This window comes from Fundulus heteroclitus, chromosome 23 (genome assembly GCF_011125445.2).
Source record: "Fundulus heteroclitus isolate FHET01 chromosome 23, MU-UCD_Fhet_4.1, whole genome shotgun sequence".
In the NCBI taxonomy this organism is placed as follows: Eukaryota; Metazoa; Chordata; class Actinopteri; order Cyprinodontiformes; family Fundulidae; genus Fundulus; species Fundulus heteroclitus.
Genome location: NC_046383.1, coordinates 35,076,990 through 35,094,804, shown reverse-complemented (window position 1 = coordinate 35,094,804; position 17,815 = coordinate 35,076,990). Strand labels below are relative to the sequence as shown.

The 17,815-nt window shown below is 47.0% G+C and overlaps 1 protein-coding gene across 2 annotated transcripts; it reads right to left on the bottom strand.

Moving 5' to 3' along the window:
• Positions 1-1,111: 1,111 nt before the first annotated feature.
• On the bottom strand, positions 1,112-11,768 carry irf2 (interferon regulatory factor 2). Of its 2 annotated transcripts, none has more exons than XM_021311066.2 (9): positions 11,516-11,768; positions 9,940-10,032; positions 9,756-9,855; positions 8,787-8,963; positions 8,633-8,679; positions 5,553-5,673; positions 5,289-5,441; positions 4,690-4,727; positions 1,112-2,777 (listed from the first exon to the last, which is right to left on the bottom strand). In XM_021311066.2, exons 2-9 carry the CDS (start codon positions 10,024-10,026, stop codon positions 2,511-2,513), a joined length of 990 nt encoding a protein of 329 aa, XP_021166741.1. In that variant the 5' UTR covers positions 10,027-10,032; positions 11,516-11,768; the 3' UTR covers positions 1,112-2,510. The 2 variants fall into 2 exon arrangements, with proteins under 2 accessions (XP_021166741.1, XP_012708891.1); XM_012853437.3 differs by lacking the exon at positions 11,516-11,768 and adding an exon at positions 11,406-11,507.
• Positions 11,769-17,815: the final 6,047 nt, after the last annotated feature.

Sequence of the window (17,815 nt, the reverse complement as noted above, 5' to 3'; positions counted from 1 at the left end):
CTCTGCTGACTGGGCTTTAGCCCGCTAGCTGCTAGCTACCCTCAACACCTGCTCCTATAGCCTCATCAGCAGGGGCCAACACCTCCAGAGCAGTTCTTTGTTGGGGAGTTTTTGTACAAGACAAAGGGAGATAAAGTTGGGGTTGCAGGAAGTCTAGTGATGCTTAAATTTTTTTTAATTAAACATATCCACATAGGGATCTCATAAAAGGCACAAGAGTGACTTGATGCCGGCTCCCAGCTGTGTGCTAACCTGGCCAGCAAGATGGATTCTCGAGGCATTTGTGCGCGCGAAAACACGCAACAATCCGTCGATTACCGCTCCGGCCTCAACCGTTTGTGTGCGAACAGAAAACGGTTCGGGCCAATCACGTTGTAGTATTGAGGTTTAAGGCAGGTTTAAGAGCGGCTTAGGCGTAGCTGCTGCTGTCACATCTGTTCTGTCAGAATCCATGATTTGTTCTTTGATAGAACAAGAGATGCCTTGACTAGCTTACCTTCATAGCGGCTGCTGCTTACTTTCTGATACCGTGATTGGTTAAAACCAACCTTTGGTAGGCGGGCACTAGATGTCGCTTCACCCAATCAGCTCAGAGAGTTCTGCTGAAACTCTCTCCTTTCACCAAACGGATTCAAATGGAGCGGTCCCAGATTGACCTACAGATTATCAATGTGGCTGGCCAGGTTAGCTGTGTGGTCCTAGAGGACTAAAGCGCAGGTAGCCTGAAGCAGGCACGGCCCGGCTGCCGGTACCAAGCTTTAACGAGGTCCGGCCGCGAGTTCAGGGACTGCCATCTTGCCATTCCTCCACTTTGAAGGTTGTATTTGAGCGACCCGTGTTTTCTCTGGCTGGGTAGCAGCATCATAGGGGAGTGGTGGCCTAGTGGTTAGAGCAGTGCACTTGCACTCAGAGAAGGATGCAAGTACCTGGTTCGATCCGCACAGCCTGCACTCTGGGTCTCTGAGCAAGACCCTTAACCCCTGATTGCTCCCCAGGCGCCGCACAGTGGCAGCCCACTGCTCCCCAAGGGGATGGGTAAAGATGCAGAAGTGAGTTTATCCATTGTGAGATCAATGATGTTCTATTATTATTATTATTATTATTATTATTATTATTATTATTATTATTATTATTATTATTATTATAGCTGCACGCTACTGGTCAGCTGGCTGAAAGGAGACCGGTGGTGGATTCCCTCGCTTACAGGACAGAAACCCATCCGACAGCCGTGCCACGGACACCAAACGCAGCGCAGGACTCTTCTGAAGGTAGAGTTGGCTGAATGAGGCTCTACTCCCAACAGATGGTCGGATCAATTACCCATGTGTATAAAACCCAAGACTAACCTGTCTAAACCCCAGTGGAGACGTACTTATTCATATCACAACTGTGCAGTGCTACGGAGGCCGTATTTAAACGCGCTCGATAAACGAAGTGGGCAGGCCACAAACCCGCCGGCCATGATGAGGATTCCACAGAAGTGATGAAACGCAAAGGTCATCCTTTGATGCCTTTTCACTTCCTGTCACAGACAAACTTCTTTGCAGGTGAATGAAAAACTAATCTGAACCCCAACTTGCCAGGGGGAAGAAACATATTTCTATATGAAGAACCTTGCCGTTTTGCTGATTCCCTCACAGTTTCCCCAGCGTGAGGCTCAGGACTAGTGCGAACGCAGCCCCACCCTCAAAAAGGCACATATCTGCAGTAAAGCTTTGCTCCCCGTCTCTCGCGCTCACACACACACACTCACACACACACACACACCAGTGCTGTTTGGAAGGTGCTAAAGCGATCACAAACCCACAAACAAACGAGCTATGTACACAGAGGACACCGGGGATGGGGGGGGACGCCTGCTGACATCCATGAGTGCGCTCTGAGTCCGGTGCCCTGAGGTCCAGGCAGGCAGGCAGGCACATCCGGGCGGCCTGCTCTCCGCTGACGGAGAATATAAATAGTCCTTTGACGTCTCATCTGCTGACCTGAACTGCAGTTAGGCGCTCAGCCTGGGCAGAAACAGAGACGCGACATGATTGGGGGGGGACAGTTCAAGAAGGCCGCGCAGCTAAAGAACAGGAGGACGTGATTTCAGACAGGCTGCAGCAACACGAAGCTGGTCAAAAATAACGGATTGCCTTAAAATCATCTTTGGTAAGTGGAGCTGTAAAAACGCTGAGAACCTCTCGCTACTGAAAGCCATTTTTAAGCTACTTAGGCGGCAGCCAACCGCCGCGCCAGTGGCACACGGAGGGGGGTCCGTACGGTCCTTTCCTCCCCCTCACGTAAAAGTGGTCTGCAGACCATAGAACCCGCCCCCTCTCCCCCACACACTGGGCGGACCTGTGAAGCCAGCTGAGCGCTAGTCAGTAGAAAACTGGGAGAACTGAAGATCCACACGGATGTTAAAGTGAACCGAGGGTTTGGAGGTCCACGTCACCCTGGTGGAAAAACCAAATGTTCTCTGTCCTTCCTATGCCCAGTGACACGCCCCCGTCTGAGGTCAGAGGTCAGGAGGACGTGACGTCAGAGGTCTTCCTGATGACGCTGGCGCGCGCCTCGTGGGCGTGGCTGCTCGGCGTGGGCGAGTGCGGGCTGTGGGTGCGGGCGGGCGTCCAGCCGTCGATGTGGTAGCTGATGAGGGGCGTGGGGTCCTTCAGGGTGGTCACCCTGAAGTTGGGCTTGCTCGGGCTGACGAAGGTGGCCATGCCGGGGAGGGAACACGGAGGGATCCGGAGCACCGACGGGGATTCCTGCTTCCACGTCAGGCCCACCGCCTGTAGGTGAAAACAGGGAGAGTGAAAAGAGGAAGAGGAGGCCAAATGCGTCTTTTTGGTGAAGATGGTGGCTCGTTGCTAACGCACGCTGATGTGACACGGTGCTGCGCTGCACTGTACTTACACAGCTCCTTACTAAAGTATTCACACACCCTGAATTTCCTCCCATCTTTTCACATTGTGACCTAAAAATAGGGCTGGCCAATATATCTAAAACTATCAAGATTTATTTTATTTTTTTTAAGGAGACATAAGATGAGACTACACCATTTATATCCCGATGGTCTACGTTGTGTTATAAACACACTTTTATGTGTTCCAGTAGGCTATTTCTCAGCTCTTTCTCATATTTATCTATGTCTCTTTGTTAAAAAATTTACCTGTGAGACATTTGGGATAAAGCTTTGATTCAGAGGCACCTTTCTAGAATTACTTTAGAAAAAGAAAAATATATCCAGATAAATTTTGTGATGCAGCCTCTCATTGCTTTTTTCACCCATGAATTTCCTCTTCCTGCCATAAAGGCCAGAGTTGGGGGGTGCACAGGTAACAGCTGTCCTGTTCACAGCTGTTCCCACCTGAGCTGCCGCGGGTCGCTGCTGCTTCTCTGACTGACGCTCTGCTTCACATCTGTCGGTGCAGGGAGACAGCCGAGTCTCAGTGGGTCTGAGTTCAGATGGTGGACTGAACTAAGGCTGGACGATAATTCAATAACAATATATATCGATCGATAGGCGTATATCGATGATAGAAAAAAAAGGGTAAATAAAAGTTCAATAGAACAGTTTTCTTTCCTTTTGCATTCTAGCATATCATGTAGGTTAATACCACAGTCATTACATCCTCCCAACCAATCACAAACCCAGACACAGGACTGCTGAGTTCAGAGAGCATCTGTTGTTTTCCATTTTTTAAATACTAGCAGTTTTGGTAAAAAGTTGCTTGAATAAAGGGTTGAGTTTGAATTCAGTATTTGTGTATTCTCCATCTGAAATTAGGTTAAGAAACTGCATAAATGGCCAGGGCTGCACTTAAAACACATGTTTTTTGTATTTGTTGATATTTATCGATATCGATCAATATGATTTCTATTTTAAATCGACATGCTTTTTGTTTTATATGGTCCAGCCCTAGACTGAACCGTGCTCTTTAAGGGGGAAAAGTGGGATATATTGCTGCGCTGAATTTCTTCACAGGGGTATCAGTGTAAGGAGGACCTTTCTGTGTCCCTTTGCTCCCACTGGTGGTTAAGGGTCAGACACAATCCCGATGAAGAGCCCTGCCGTTGGCTTTTGGACCGTGACCAAAAAAAAGGAGTAAAGTTCAAGGCGTGTGAGAACTATTAGAAGGACCTGCGCGACCGGAGCTAAAACGGCCTTGCAGCTGAATCAACACCTGTGACTCAGTGTAAATATTTAAGCGTCGGAACAGCTGGCTAAAAGCGAGTCTGTCTTTGAGCCGAACCCCAGGTGAACCCCTGCGTCGCAGCCTGGTCGGCATGCAGCGCGCGCTCTTCCTGCTCCGTGTGCACACGGCGAGAGGAGCCCGACCGCCGGGGACGAGCAGAGACGGGCCTGTTAATGTTTGACAGCGCCTCTCCTCACCGAGCCCTCCCTTTTCTCGCTCTTTTGCAACCTCACAGGAAGGCGCGCGCTCACACACACCTACCTCTACGCGCAACAGCAAAACAAAGCGTCGACTTGCCAACAGGTTTCGGAGCCGCGCCGCTAACTGAAGACAAGCCCACTTTCCCCCAAAACTGTTGTCACAGTCAAGGCCAAAAGCAAAAAAAAAGACACACACCCTGTTTGAGCAACACGCTGGAAGCAGGTAAAAACCTGTTTGGCCCTGAACTGGTCCGGCCGCTGATTCACTCGGCGCCCTTTCCAGAGCGTAAAAGTGTGAGACTCACCTCTTTGTTGTCCTCTGTGTCGCTCTCCGTGTCGCTGCCTGCAGACGGAAGAGACGAGCAGTTAGGGAAACTGAGAGGAGCCCACGGGGCCGTGAAATTCCCCCGCGCCGAGCTGGCGCACGCTGGCGCCGAGCACAGGTTGCGCAAGCTAACGCGCGCGCGGGGCAGGGAGAGTTTCAACTGATAGAGCCAGCTCGGCCTGAATGGCAGGCCCGGGAACACAGATAAGATAAACAGCTAGCAACTAAAACAAAGGGGCAATTATCTCCTGTTACATAAGAATACAATAAAAAAAATCCTTTTTTTTTTTAAAAGGTTCAGAATGTTTTCGGACTGACAAGAGAGAGAGGTATATTCAGGAAACGGACAGGAGCGCGTGCTTTCCCCGTTTAGCCAAGGTGATCAGTTCAGCGTCTGAGCCACGCCGCCGCCAGCTGCTCAGGCGGAACAGAAGCAAGCCATCAGATTTAGAGGTGAGGAAAAGCAACGCTTGTGTTTGGATTGAAACCACTAAGCAGGAAAAGAGGTTACCCCCACCCCCACACCCAGCGGAGCATGCAGCGGCGAGAGGGAGGATGTGCCTGTGTGCGGCGGCTCACCGCAGCACGAAGACACCGGCGAGATCTGAAGCGGGTACGAGTGGGAGGAGCTGACGGTCTGCTCCTCGTTCTCGGTGGTCACTTCGATCGTCTGGCACACGTCGGGCAGCTGCTCGCTCTGGATCACGTGCTCCCCGGCTGAACTGTGGAGCGCTTCGGTTTGCACAAACACGTTCCGTAAAGTAAACACACGCTGAACTTCGGCACAAGGAAGAATTTGGGCTGGCACACGGGGAACTAAGACGACATGGCGGCGGGCGGTACCTGATCCGCTGTGGGTCACCGTCAGCTCCAGCGCCTCTTCTTTCAGCGCTGCCTGTCTGGAGCAGTCGATGGGGCCGGCGTAGGCTTCGGAAAAAGTCGAGTTAGGGGACAGAGAGGCTCCCTGAAAAGAAAAGGAGGAGGAGGAGGTGGGCTTTAGTCAAGTTTAGATGCGGCGCGGCCTAAGCTGTAAGAGAAAGACTGCATACCCAGCTAACGGGTAAATTAGTGCACGGTGTTTAAATTCTCCAATAGTGTTTGAAAACTAGAAGTCTCCAGCCACCCCAAACCTTTTTTTTTAAAGAATTGTCCTGCATCTGGCTTTAATCCATAATAGTTGTAAAATACATGTCCCCTTTCCCACCTGCGCATCCCTTACTCTGGGAACATTTTGGACAATGTCATTTGTTTCTGGTGTGAGCACCGGCTGCCCTGGGACCAGGTTGTCCACGTCACCGATGTACAGATATGATCAACACTAGCAAAAAAATTACTCATAGCGTCAACATCCATATAAACTGACCCCTTCCCGTTTGCCCAAGTTGTCAGCGCTGCAACAGAGCCTCAGCTCCTCCCTGCAGCCGCTCATCCCAACAACGAGCTGATGCTGCAAGTCCAAACTCTGCAAACATGTCGAGTTCAGCCGGAGGAAAACACGCGAGGCGCTCTTTACTGACAAGACAAACGCTAACATGTTTTTAGAAGATACTGTCTGATGAGGAAAAAAAACTAGACGCTGAGCGATGCTACATGCTAAGCTACATGCTAAGCTAACACTGCGATGCAGGTGTCTACGTTCACACTGCAGCCTGAAGTGACCCAATTCCGATTTTTTTGCCCATATGCGACCTGAATCTGATTTTTTCATGACAATCTGAACAACACAGATAGATCGGATTTTTTCAAATGTGACCCAGGCCACTTGGACATGTGGTCCTGATTCTGATACAAATCTGATCTTTTCAAATGCGACCTGTGTCTGTATGGCCAGGTCACATATATCCGACCTGTACGTCACCGATACTCGACAAACGTCACTATTCTGCGTCCTGCTGTGCAGAAGCGGGAAGAAAAACGACACCCATGGTGGACAACAACGAGGAGAGCAGTCAATGGAGAGAAAGCTCCGGTTAGAAAAGGAATTAAAGATCGCAAAAAGCGCAACAGCATTATAATCCATGTTTACTTCCACAAACACTGAGGACGCTTGCTACGTGTGATGTCATCTCGTCCTCTACTGCGCGTGCAGGACACTTAAGTTGTATGAATTCAGTTCACACAGGAGATCACATACAAGTATAATACACTGGAGTGCTGATTTTGCCGAAAAACTGAAGTCACTGGCCGCCATCTTGCTACTCCCTACTCTCACAGAATCCCATAGGATTTGCTTGCAACAACAATCAGTTTTCTGGCTGAGTGAAAACGTTTCACAGGTAATTCTACAGTCAGTGGATGTACTAACACTATCAACTACTAGGAAATTAGCTGCTGAAATATTTTACATGTTATTCATATTAAATATATATATGTATATATAAATATGTGTATATGTATATCTATGTATACATATGTAAATATATGTTTTTGTATATTGTTATTTATATATTTATAAATGTTATATATATATTTAAATGAATAAAATGCTAAATATTTCAGCACATGACTTTCTCAGTACTTGATATTTTTAGAACATAACATAAAAGTATATGGCATTTGACATTTTAAAAGTCTTAAGCCCCCCTGAACATGAGAAAATCCTCGTTATTCGATGCTGTAGCACACATATTCCCTAGTTACTGGGGGAAAATAGGGAGTACCAATATGGCGGCTGGTGGCTTCAAAGCGACTCGTTCAAACAGACGGTGATTAGCACTCCAGTGTATAATATAGCTCAGTGTGTGGGACACAGTGAAGCAGGAAACCCCCTGGACAACATCAGCGATCGCCATCTGCTTAAACATTGGCTTCACGGACGCAAACGGCCCAATGACACAACGCTGTGTTCTGCCGCGGTACGAATCAGCGACGGCTCAGGCGGCTAATAAGTAGTGGAGCGACAAGACGAAGCAGTGCAACCCCCCCACCCCCCACCTCCCCTCCATCATCCTGGAGGCTACTGATAAGAGGCTGCGGTGGAGCCAGACACAAGTCGGCCGTTGAAGCAGAAAAAGCAGGAACCCCTTTACACATGTACACACGTCATTTTCCAGGAGGATCAACGCGGCTTCATAGAAGGCATTAGAGAAAAGGGGCTAAACGCGAATCCACGCCACACGACACAAGATTTTTTTATTTGGGAGAAGACAACTAAACAGAGAGCGGTGCTTTCATTCAACTCTACGGTTACGCACCACTTCTTCTCAGTCTATTTCATAACATCTACTACAGCGCACTGGTGTTTGTGGTTTAGAGACTGTGGGAAAAACAAACAGTGGGGTATAAATACTTCAGCTAGAAAGTGCAGACGCCATTGAGCGTCGTCCGCACAGCGGCGTGGACGGAGGTGAGCCTGCAAACAGGAAGGAGCTCGATGAACATCGCTAAATGGGGACGATTCCTCCGTCTCTGTCTGTGTCCCTCTTTGTTTTGACTTAACTCGTCCACGACTCGCAGGAACAGAAGCTTGCAGCAAGTTGCAAAAACAGAGCAGACACGCCTCGACCATCCCTCCCACCGCGGCCCGGCCTCTTATCTGATCGAGCGCCGAGCGTTTCTGCATCATGTGGGAACAGGAAGGAGAGCCGATTGTTCAAGTCAGCCGCTTTCTCTCCCCCCCCCCCCCCCCCTCCTCCTTCTCTTTCCCTCTACGCTCTGACTAAGTTCTCCAGAAGTGTTGTTGTCTTTTTTTTTTTTTTTTTGCTCCGTCTTGGCATGAGCGACGGCAGCTACACGAGGGAAGAATCCCAGCGATGACCGACACGCCGCCGAACCGGCCGCGGAGGCCAGATTTGGATCTGGTGCGGGTTCAAGTTTACACATGAGGTGTGCGGCGAGAAATGAGGAACAACTTTGTGACACGCCGACAAGAAAAACATCCCCCTCCATTATGTCGTAGCCGCGGTGCTCAGGTTTTCACCTACCTCTTTGCCTCCCTTTGACTTTCCTTCCTTGTCCGCCTTCTTCTTTCCTAAAAGGAGACAGCAGTGAGGAGAGCGACCCTTTTAGGGGAAAAATAAAACCCTCTGCCGCCACCTCTGAGGGGGGGGGGTTTAGCAGAAAACGAGAGGCTCTCACCTTTCTTCAAGCTTCTCTCCGTGAACGAGAGCATCTTGTAAACTCTGAAGGCGTTAGTTCCCTTCTTGATGCTCTTGTCTTTCACCTCCTCGATGTCAGGCAGGCTGTTCATGGCGCAGCGGAAGTTGGCCTTCCACGTCTTTGGATCAGGACGGTCCACGCCGGGCTGGTACTTCCCTGCAACGACAACGGGAGGGGGGGTCACACTGTAGCCGCGTGGACTCTGCGCCGAGGCTCGCTGGAAGGAGCGTTGGAGCGCGGAGAACAGGCGTGCAGTTCAGAAACGGGTGACAGTCTGCGGGTTTATTAGACGGTAATTACCACCTTCAGCCGACTACTTCACGCATCAGTGCGTATCTAAAGCGCCCTGCCAAGGTTTTAACGTCCCTTCAGCTTTTTCCACATTCTGTCACGTTAGAAACGCAAAGATAAATGCATTTCACTGGGATTTTAGATGAAAGACCAACAGATTGGTGAAAAAGAATTTTTGTTCTTTTTTTTTTTTGTGGTGTGAATGTGTCTTTAGCCCCCCCTCCCCCCATCCATCCATCCATGATAGCACCACTACACTGGCAGCAGTGTGCTCAGTGGTTTTCCACCTCACACATGCACCGTTGCAGTGTTTTGGTGTGTTTCTGTTTAAATCTCATCACAATATGTTGGTCTTTGTGGTTCTGGTGTGACAAAATGTAAATAGGTTGAAGGGGTGTGAATACTTCTGCAGGGCAGTGTACGGTTGTCCTTCATCCCTGCTTATTTGAGGCATACAGAACATCTAACGCCTGAAGGAGAGACCTCCCCTGTTTGGATCCAAACCCGTTGGCCGTTACCTTTTTGTTTTCCAAACCAATAGATGGTTGTTGTTTTTTTGTTTTTTACATCTGCAACAGCATCAGAGCGGTGTCGGTCAGGCTTAAGACTGAAACCCCACAGGAAAGGAGAAGCTCGAAGCGCGCAGCAGGCGGTTACCGGTATGAATGGCCCATCTCATGAAGAGCGGCGCGTCTTTCTCCAGGTCCCAGCCGTGTCGCGCCGCGTGCATCCAGGGGATCTGGAAGATCCGCTTTTCCTAAAGACGGCAGCGATCGGTCAGCACCCAAAAAAAAAAAAGCACTGCTCAAGTCCGCGGGAGACTACCAGAGCGGCAACTTACTTTGTTGACCCACTTCAGTCCTGGGATCTGACAGGAGTTGATCTGCTCCTCCAGCCACGGCCGCATCCTCATTCTTTCCACGGGCATGGTGACCTAAGAGCGGGCAGGTGGAGACGCAGACGGTCAGAAAGAAGATGTTAATTATTCTATGAGACGGCAATCAATAAAAAGGACACAGACACATGCAGTAACTTAGAAGTAGCTAGTGCTTTCTTTCATTTCCTGTTTTATTCAAAACTACCACGTATGTGAAGAACCTGCAGCACTTCCCCATATCATTTGCGTCACAAATCTTAGAAAGAAAAACAAAACCTTTGGGAAATGCTCAGTCGCTCTGACCTCAGAGGAAACCACGAGTCAATATCGGGCCGAAGGAGCCCGATCAGTGCATCTCCAGCTACTGCGTTCACACCGACAACCCCATTTTCTAAAAAGTAGTCTACGCCTGACCTGGCACACGGCTGTAGAGCTTAGATGCTTCTGTTTAACTTCGTTTGTGACGGTAGAGATGCTGTAAAACACAGCAGATAAGAAGTTCGGCCTGATATTGGGTTGGAGAAATCTGATCCTACAACAACAACAAAAATTATAAAAAAAAAAAAAAACATCAACCCTGGAACAAACACGGAAGGAAGAATGACATCAAACTCAAGACAACAATTACAGCGTACTTCCTTTAAAAACACACACACACACAGACACAGAACCCCAGGAGAACGTTCTCCCCCAGCCCGAAAGCTCATGCTGGTTCCGGACCGGCTCAAAGTCCAGCAGGCCTGCCTGGGGATCACGGTGCCAGCAGAGCACCGGAACAGCTCCCTGGCAGCCAGGTGCGAGCAGAAAGCAAGCCACAGAACCGGACTCCGGTACCGCGGTCCGAAAAAATGACTCATCTCTGGCCGGATCCAGCAGAAGAGGAAAAATAATCCCTTCTATAAAAACTTTTTTTTTTTTTTTAGTCAAACTTTAACCATGCTGAAACGACCTTTGTCCAGCTGGCTCGTCAAGCCCGCAGAAACATGCGATCCTCCGCCGCTGCCAGGCTGCCCATGAGCCAGGCATACTGGGAAACCCCTCATCCGTTCTCGGTAGTGGGGCAGAGACAACACGGCTCTGTCCCCGGTGTGACTCAAAGGTCGGTTTATTGCTCATACACCGAGAGGGGGGAAAAAATAGTCGTTTTTAAAAACTGACACGACAGCAAAAAGAGCACGTTTGAGCCGCTCGCGTGGAAGCGACGCTAAACCTTAGCTTTTTTTTTTTTTCTAGCTCCGCCGTCCTGGACGCCTTCAATCTAGCGGCGGAGGTCAGGTCAAAAGTTTACCGCGGTCTGTCCGCCCGCTGCCTGCCAAGCGGGCTGACCCAGAATCAAACCGAGCCAAAAGCGAAAATAAATCCACTACCTCGCCAACGAACAAAAACTAAAAAAGAAAGAAAAAAAACCATCCAGAGGTACTTTCGCTTACAGAGCGAGCTAGGGAGCTGTCATGTCGTCCCTGTAGGAAGTCGCCGCCTGCGTATGGCTGCGGCGCTCGCAGCCCAGCAGCTTTTATTATGCGGAAATAACAACTGTTACCTTCTCAGCTTGGACGGCCTGTGGCTCCTCGGCGCCGCTTGTCGGGGTGTAACGCGCCCGGTAGCCGGAGGCTTTAAACTGCAACAGTGGAAGAAAAAAAAAAAAAAAAAAAAGATGGTGCCGGTGGCTTATTTCTGTTTCTGCTTTCAGACCGAAAGCAAAACAACGACTGCTTCGGGAAGTCGGGGCGCGTGCTGGAAATCCCCCTGCAAGCTCTCGCTTCAGCTCGGTCTCGAGCAGAGTCCCGGAAGATCCTTTGCGCGCTCCCCAGAAAAATGCGAAGAGGGCTCACTCTGACCTATATATTCGCTGTTATTCTTGTCGTGGGAGTTGACATTTTCTTCACGTGAGGTCCTGCATTCTGTTTAAATATTTCTCTAACAGCGTATTCGCATGGTTTAAGCTTAAATTGTTCATAAATACTGATATAAGAAAAGTTTTTCTTTGGTTTAAAAAAAAAATGCGTATATTTATTCGAACGGATCCAGTCATCTAAACGCGTATAGACGATCTTCGAACTGGATTTCATTTTCGCTTCCTCAATTCTCACCCCCTCCCAGATGTACCCACCGCAGCCTCTCTTTTTTTTTTACGCGCTCGGTGCCAGAAACGAAACCAGAAACTTCTCACAACCGTGCATACGTTGGTGCAGGCCGAAGCAGCTGCAGCAGATACTGAAAAACGGCATTTTCGTTTTATTTTCCAGTGTGCACACAACCGATAGCTCGTTGTGGTTGCTGCTGCAGTTTGAAAGGTCTACAACTAACCAGGAGGAGCCACGCGCTTTTTTTTCTCCTCTAACCGAAACCAAAGTAGAAGTGTACAACTGAATCTCGAAATGAAACAGCAAAACCCTTACACAGTCAATTCTGTCAGGGGGAAAAAAACTGTTTAAAGTGCACACATTCAAATATATATATTTATTTAAAACATAATATAATAGAAATGCATGAAACAAAAAAAGGTAAATGTTTAGACTTTGGTCTAAAATTTGGGTTCAAATGTTAAAGTATGAGAGCAGCTTTACACATACGTTGAGAAGCGAATGCAGATTTGCACAAATCCTACATTCATATGCTGACAGCATCCCTGGGAGAAATAAATAAAATACATTCATCTTTCATCCCAATTGTATAAACCTTGATATATCAGGAAACTGTAACCACAATCTGATCTGCGGTCGGTATCTCTTTTATAAACAGTTTGTTCAAGTTGCTTTTGCTAACAGGACAGAACCTGTTCTATAGCATTTTTATTCATAACGAGTGACCGCTGATCTTTACAAAGCCCGGTCCTCTCTGCTCGCCTCTCCTCAGGTCACCCTAAAGGATTTTGATCCGTCTGGATTTGTCTGGTGAACTTGTTTCATGTTGATTGGACCAGACATTTTGGATCATTATCCTGCTGAAACACCCAGTGACGACCCGTTTCCGGGGTTTTCTGACATAGAGACAGGCCCTGAGCATCACAGATCCTCCGCTGTGCTAAAACTGACGGTTTTCACTGAGGAACAGGAAGCGTGTTCTTTGAAAAATCAACCCTTTTTGATGAGTTGCAGACAAACTGCACATGGAAGGCCCCTGGGCCGTGTCGGGAACCAACACACGTTGCTCTACCCCTGCTCGGCAGTCTGAGTTATCTGTTTGTGACACATGTTCCTTCAGGCAATACTTAGGGCGGGGTGCAACATTTGAACATCAACAGGGAAGGTATTGCATCTGAAAACATGCAAAGTCAGATTGCTTCCTTTGCAGTATTTGCATGCAGCAGAGGTTTACAGCATTCGGACAATATAAAGACATTTAAACCAAACGGCCTCTCTTACCAGTGGTTTCCTCTAGCGGCTGCACCCTCACACCAACTGGTCGGCGCTGTCATTCCTTCATCGTCTTCAAAGTGCAAATTACACCCGTCCTGTTAACCATGTTCCGTACGGGTACTGAGTTACAAGCACAAAGCTAATCAACATAAACAACAAGAGCTTTGTGGGTTGGGACAAAGAAGCCATCAGGCCATGTTGTAAGATTTAAGCTTCCAGTGCTGTGAAAAGGCATTTCTTCTATTGTTTTTTTTATTTTTTTTTATTTGGGACCCTTATAGGTTTCAGATCATCAAACAGGTTTCAATATCAGGCAAAGATAACCTGAGGAAACAAAACAAAATGTCCAAAAGAATATTGTCCAGCCACCTGAACGTCTGAAATAAAATAAAAAATAAAAAAAAGGAGGACGGCTTTTGGAGTGGCCTAGTCAAAGTCTGGACCTATAGAACCGACTGAGCTGGTTTAGCGTGACCTTAAACAGGCTGTTCACGTTAAAAAAATCTTCTAATGTGGCTGAATTAAAACGATTCTGCGGAGAAGGGCGGGCCAGTATTTCCTCCGCGGTGGCATAAAAGACTCACTGGCAATTATCACAAACAACTCAGCGGCCATTGCTGCTGCCAAAGGTGTTAGGATCCATCTTGAGGGTCAGGGATGATTCATTTTTCACGTTCAGGCCGATGGCTTAGGGTAGCTTTTTTTGTTTTTACCTCAATGAGAGAAATTGTCCTTTGAAACCTGCAGCCCGGTTATCTTTCTCTGATATTAAGATCTGTTGTCTAATAACTGAGAATCTGAAATACTCGGGGAGGCGTGTGGGGGGGGGGGAGGGGCAAAAATAATAAAACAAAAACTATATGGAGGCCCACACCTTTCCACAGCACTGTACTGATACCGGGACACAAGACTACAGCATTAATTGCACTAGAAAGATCATTTGGCCATGAGTTAAACGCGTACAGAAGCATTAGCTGACAATTTACAGCTAATTACAAAATCTCTCCGGCAAAGGAAAGAGTTATGTCGATTAAAGCAGAAGGCTGCACTGCATGCTAATGCCGACGTATTTCTGCAACAACATCCCAGCCTAAACGGTCGTTATCAGAACAGCTCCCTTCCAGGAAGCCGGGGCAGGGTACGTACGTGGAACAGCTGGAGGGCTCCAGAGCCGGGTTCCAGGACGCCGCAGGTCCTGACAGGCTGTCGGCCAGCGATGCTTCTGATGTTTACTATGAGCTAACTGAGGAGGAATTGGGCTTATTAAAGTGTGAAGCAAGGCCCAGTGGTGAGGGTTTTTTACGGGCGCTATCTAATGTAGACGTGAGCCGCCATGAATTCTTCTCTGTTTACTGAAGTCGACCGACATCAGATGGATATAAGGTCTCCATCTGACAGCCGTCCTCCTCATACTGCTCCCATCAGCTAAAAACACACAGATGGTGAGGGATAGCTTGTTTACATTGACACTAATATTAGTAATAGGATCATGAGATGGTAGGGTCTGTCTTTTTTTTTTTATTTCAGTGGGAGTCCCAATAACAGGCCAACACCTCCAAACAGGGATCCTGGCAGTCGGAAGGAATTTGTAATCAAAGCAGGGTAAATGTGCCTGTAAGGGTCTGGAACATTGCAGCAGGCTGTAATAAACTCATCACCTCGGTAGGAACCATACAAGAGTTTAACTCAGAAGCTTAAACCAACGCTCAGAAGTTTGGGATCACCCAAAACATGTCATGGTTTTCCAAGAAAACTCACATTTTATTAGTCAGACAAGTTGCAAAATCAACAGAAAACGAAGTAAAGACACCGACAAGGTTAGAACAAATGATTTGTACGTGAAATAATAATTTTTAGAGGAAATGTCCCCTTCCTGAAGCTTCTTCCACAAGATGGACTGGGTCGATGGGTTCTTCTTACAGACTGAGATCTGGTGACTGTGCTGGTCGCTCCGTTGTAGACAGAATACTACGCTCACAACCTCTAGACCAGGGGTCTTCAACAGGGGGTCTGCGACCCCTAGGGGGTCCGCGGAGGTACTGCATGGGGGTCGCGAACGTTTTGGTTGATTAGACATTTTTTTATACACCCCCCCCCCTGCAATTCTTTTCCACTAATTGAAATGTCTTTAAATTCAAATGTCTTTATGCATGATTACATGCAATTGACAGACATTGTTGATCTTGGCAGGTATCAGTTTATTGTGTTATGTTATGTTTATAAATGGCAGTGGCATGGCCACCCTACTCACTGTGCCTCGCACATGTTTAAAATAAAAACATGAATATATGAACCTGTGTATTATTTGAGTATCTTAGTATTGAATGCACAATAACAAGGTACATTTACACATGGCACTATAGGACCAGTTTGATATAACACAATTTTATACAATATATATAATTAGGGGGTCCCCGCTCCATCTCGCCATCAGTTTGGGGGGTCCATTGCCTGGAAAACGTTGAAGACCCATGGTCTAGACTGTATTTCTGGTTTCATGTTGTTGTTGTTTTAAATAGAAGAAAATAGTGCTTTTCATTAATAATACAAGGACAGTTCTATGCTATCTCAAAGCTTTGAGCAGCAGACAGAATTCCTGATGTTCACCGTCTCCCTCTTGTGTTCTTTGGTCAAAGTGAGAACAAATCGACGACAGCTTAGAGAAAACGTACCTTCAAATACATTTTAATGTCCGGCAGAGAGAACCTGAGTGAACACATTAGTTATTGAGGGGAAAGGCTATTGTAAGCTAAATGTGAAAAGTAAGTGGCCCCTAACCTAAGAACTGCATGCACCACCCCTGGCACTGCCATCATGCACGTTGTCCAGGTCCAGAAGAAGCGAAGCAGTCCCCTACCATCACACTACCACCACCGTGCTTCAGTGTCAGGGCGGTGTCGCTTTGCTGTGCAGCTTTTTACGGCCAATGTAGCGATAAACACACCTTCCAAAATCTCTTGTAAAGGCGTGGATCCATTTTTGTTTTGCCAGACCAGGGAAGATTTTCCAAAAGTCTCTGGGATCATGGAGATGTACAGTACAGACCAAATGTTTGGACACACCTTCTCATTCAAAGAGTTTTCTTTATTTTCATGACTATGAATACTTAAAGTAATGATGGCCACTCCTTTTTCTTTACTTAGCTGCTTTCTTTTTTGCCATTATACAAATACTAACAGTCTGTTCAGTAGGACTATCAACTGTGTATCCACCTGACTTCTGCACAACACAACTGAGGGTCCCAACCCTATTTATAAGGCAAGAAATCCCACTTATTAAACCTTACAGTGGACACCTGTGAAGTGAAGACCATTTTAGGTGACTACCTCTTGAAGCTCATCAAGAGAATGCCAAGAGTGTGTGAAGCAGTAATCAAAGAAAAAGGGTGGCTACTTTGAAGAACCTAGAATATAAGACATTTTTTTAGTTGTTTCACTCTTTTTTGTTAAGTATATAATTCCACATGTGTTAATTCATAGTTTTGATGCCTTCAGTGTCAATCTACAATTTTCATAGTCATGAAAATAAAGAAAACTCTTTGAAATGAGAAGGTGTGTCCAAACTTTTGGTTTGTACTATATTTCAGCGAGACTTGGGCTTGTTTTTAGTTAGCGGTAGAATCCACCTTGGTACTGATGACGCTGAGGCGAGTGGGCCTTTTGTGCCAGAGAGGTTCACCATTGCTTTGTGTTTTCTCCAGTAGTGGACGATGGTTCTGACTCTGGTTCACCACAGTTCATAAGCCTCTGTTTCTCATGTTTTCTTTTTCTTTAGATTGAGACACGGTGTGTTTGTTTTTGGGATCGTTTAGCCTACTTCATGTTGTCAGGCACGTCCTCTTTATCTCTTCATTTCGCAGGTCTGATGGTAATCAGACCTGCGCATGGCTGCTGAAGTTGGACTCAGCTTCCCAGAAAATCTTAATAATCTCAATAAATTCTCAGTTTAAAAGGAGGGCTGCTAGTTTCTCACATCATTCCACCTTGGTTTGGGTAGATTTTCTTTCCTGTCAATAAAATACATAATCATTTGAAATCTACATTCTGTACTTCCGACAGCTTATTTTTGACAGTGAACTTTGTTTGACGATCTGAAACGTTTAAGTGCAGCAAAAAAGCTAAACGAGAAGAAATCTTTAAGAGGGTGAATCCTTTTTTTTTTTTTTTTTTTTCTTTTTTTTTTTACCGGCATTGCATTTTTGTGTGACATATGACCAGACTCACTTTTTACAGGTAAGTTATATTATCTGAAAACATGGATATTTATTCATTCACGTCTCCAACATCACAACTCACACGTGACAGCAGAGCCGACCCCATTAGCTGTTTCTCATTTAGACTTGAAAGGTCAACTTTCCAAGTGTGTGTGTGTGTGTGTGTGTGTGTGTGTGTGTGCGTGTGTGTGTGTGTGTGTGTGTGTGTGTGTGTGTGTGTGTGTGTGTGTGTGTGTGTGTCTGTGTGTGTGAGAGAGAGAGTGAAAAA

Excerpts from the sequence above, each read along its gene's own strand:
- irf2 (XM_021311066.2), bottom strand. The coding sequence starts at position 10,026 with ATGCCCGTGGAAAGAATGAGGATGCGGCCGTGGCTGGAGGAGCAGATC. Across the intron at positions 8,964-9,755 it reads GAGATGGGCCATTCATACCG|GGAAGTACCAGCCCGGCGTG; the intron begins GTAACCGCCTGC and ends TTGTCGTTGCAG. Across the intron at positions 5,442-5,552 it reads GGTGACCCACAGCGGATCAG|CGCTCCACAGTTCAGCCGGG; the intron begins GTACCGCCCGCC and ends TGCAAACCGAAG.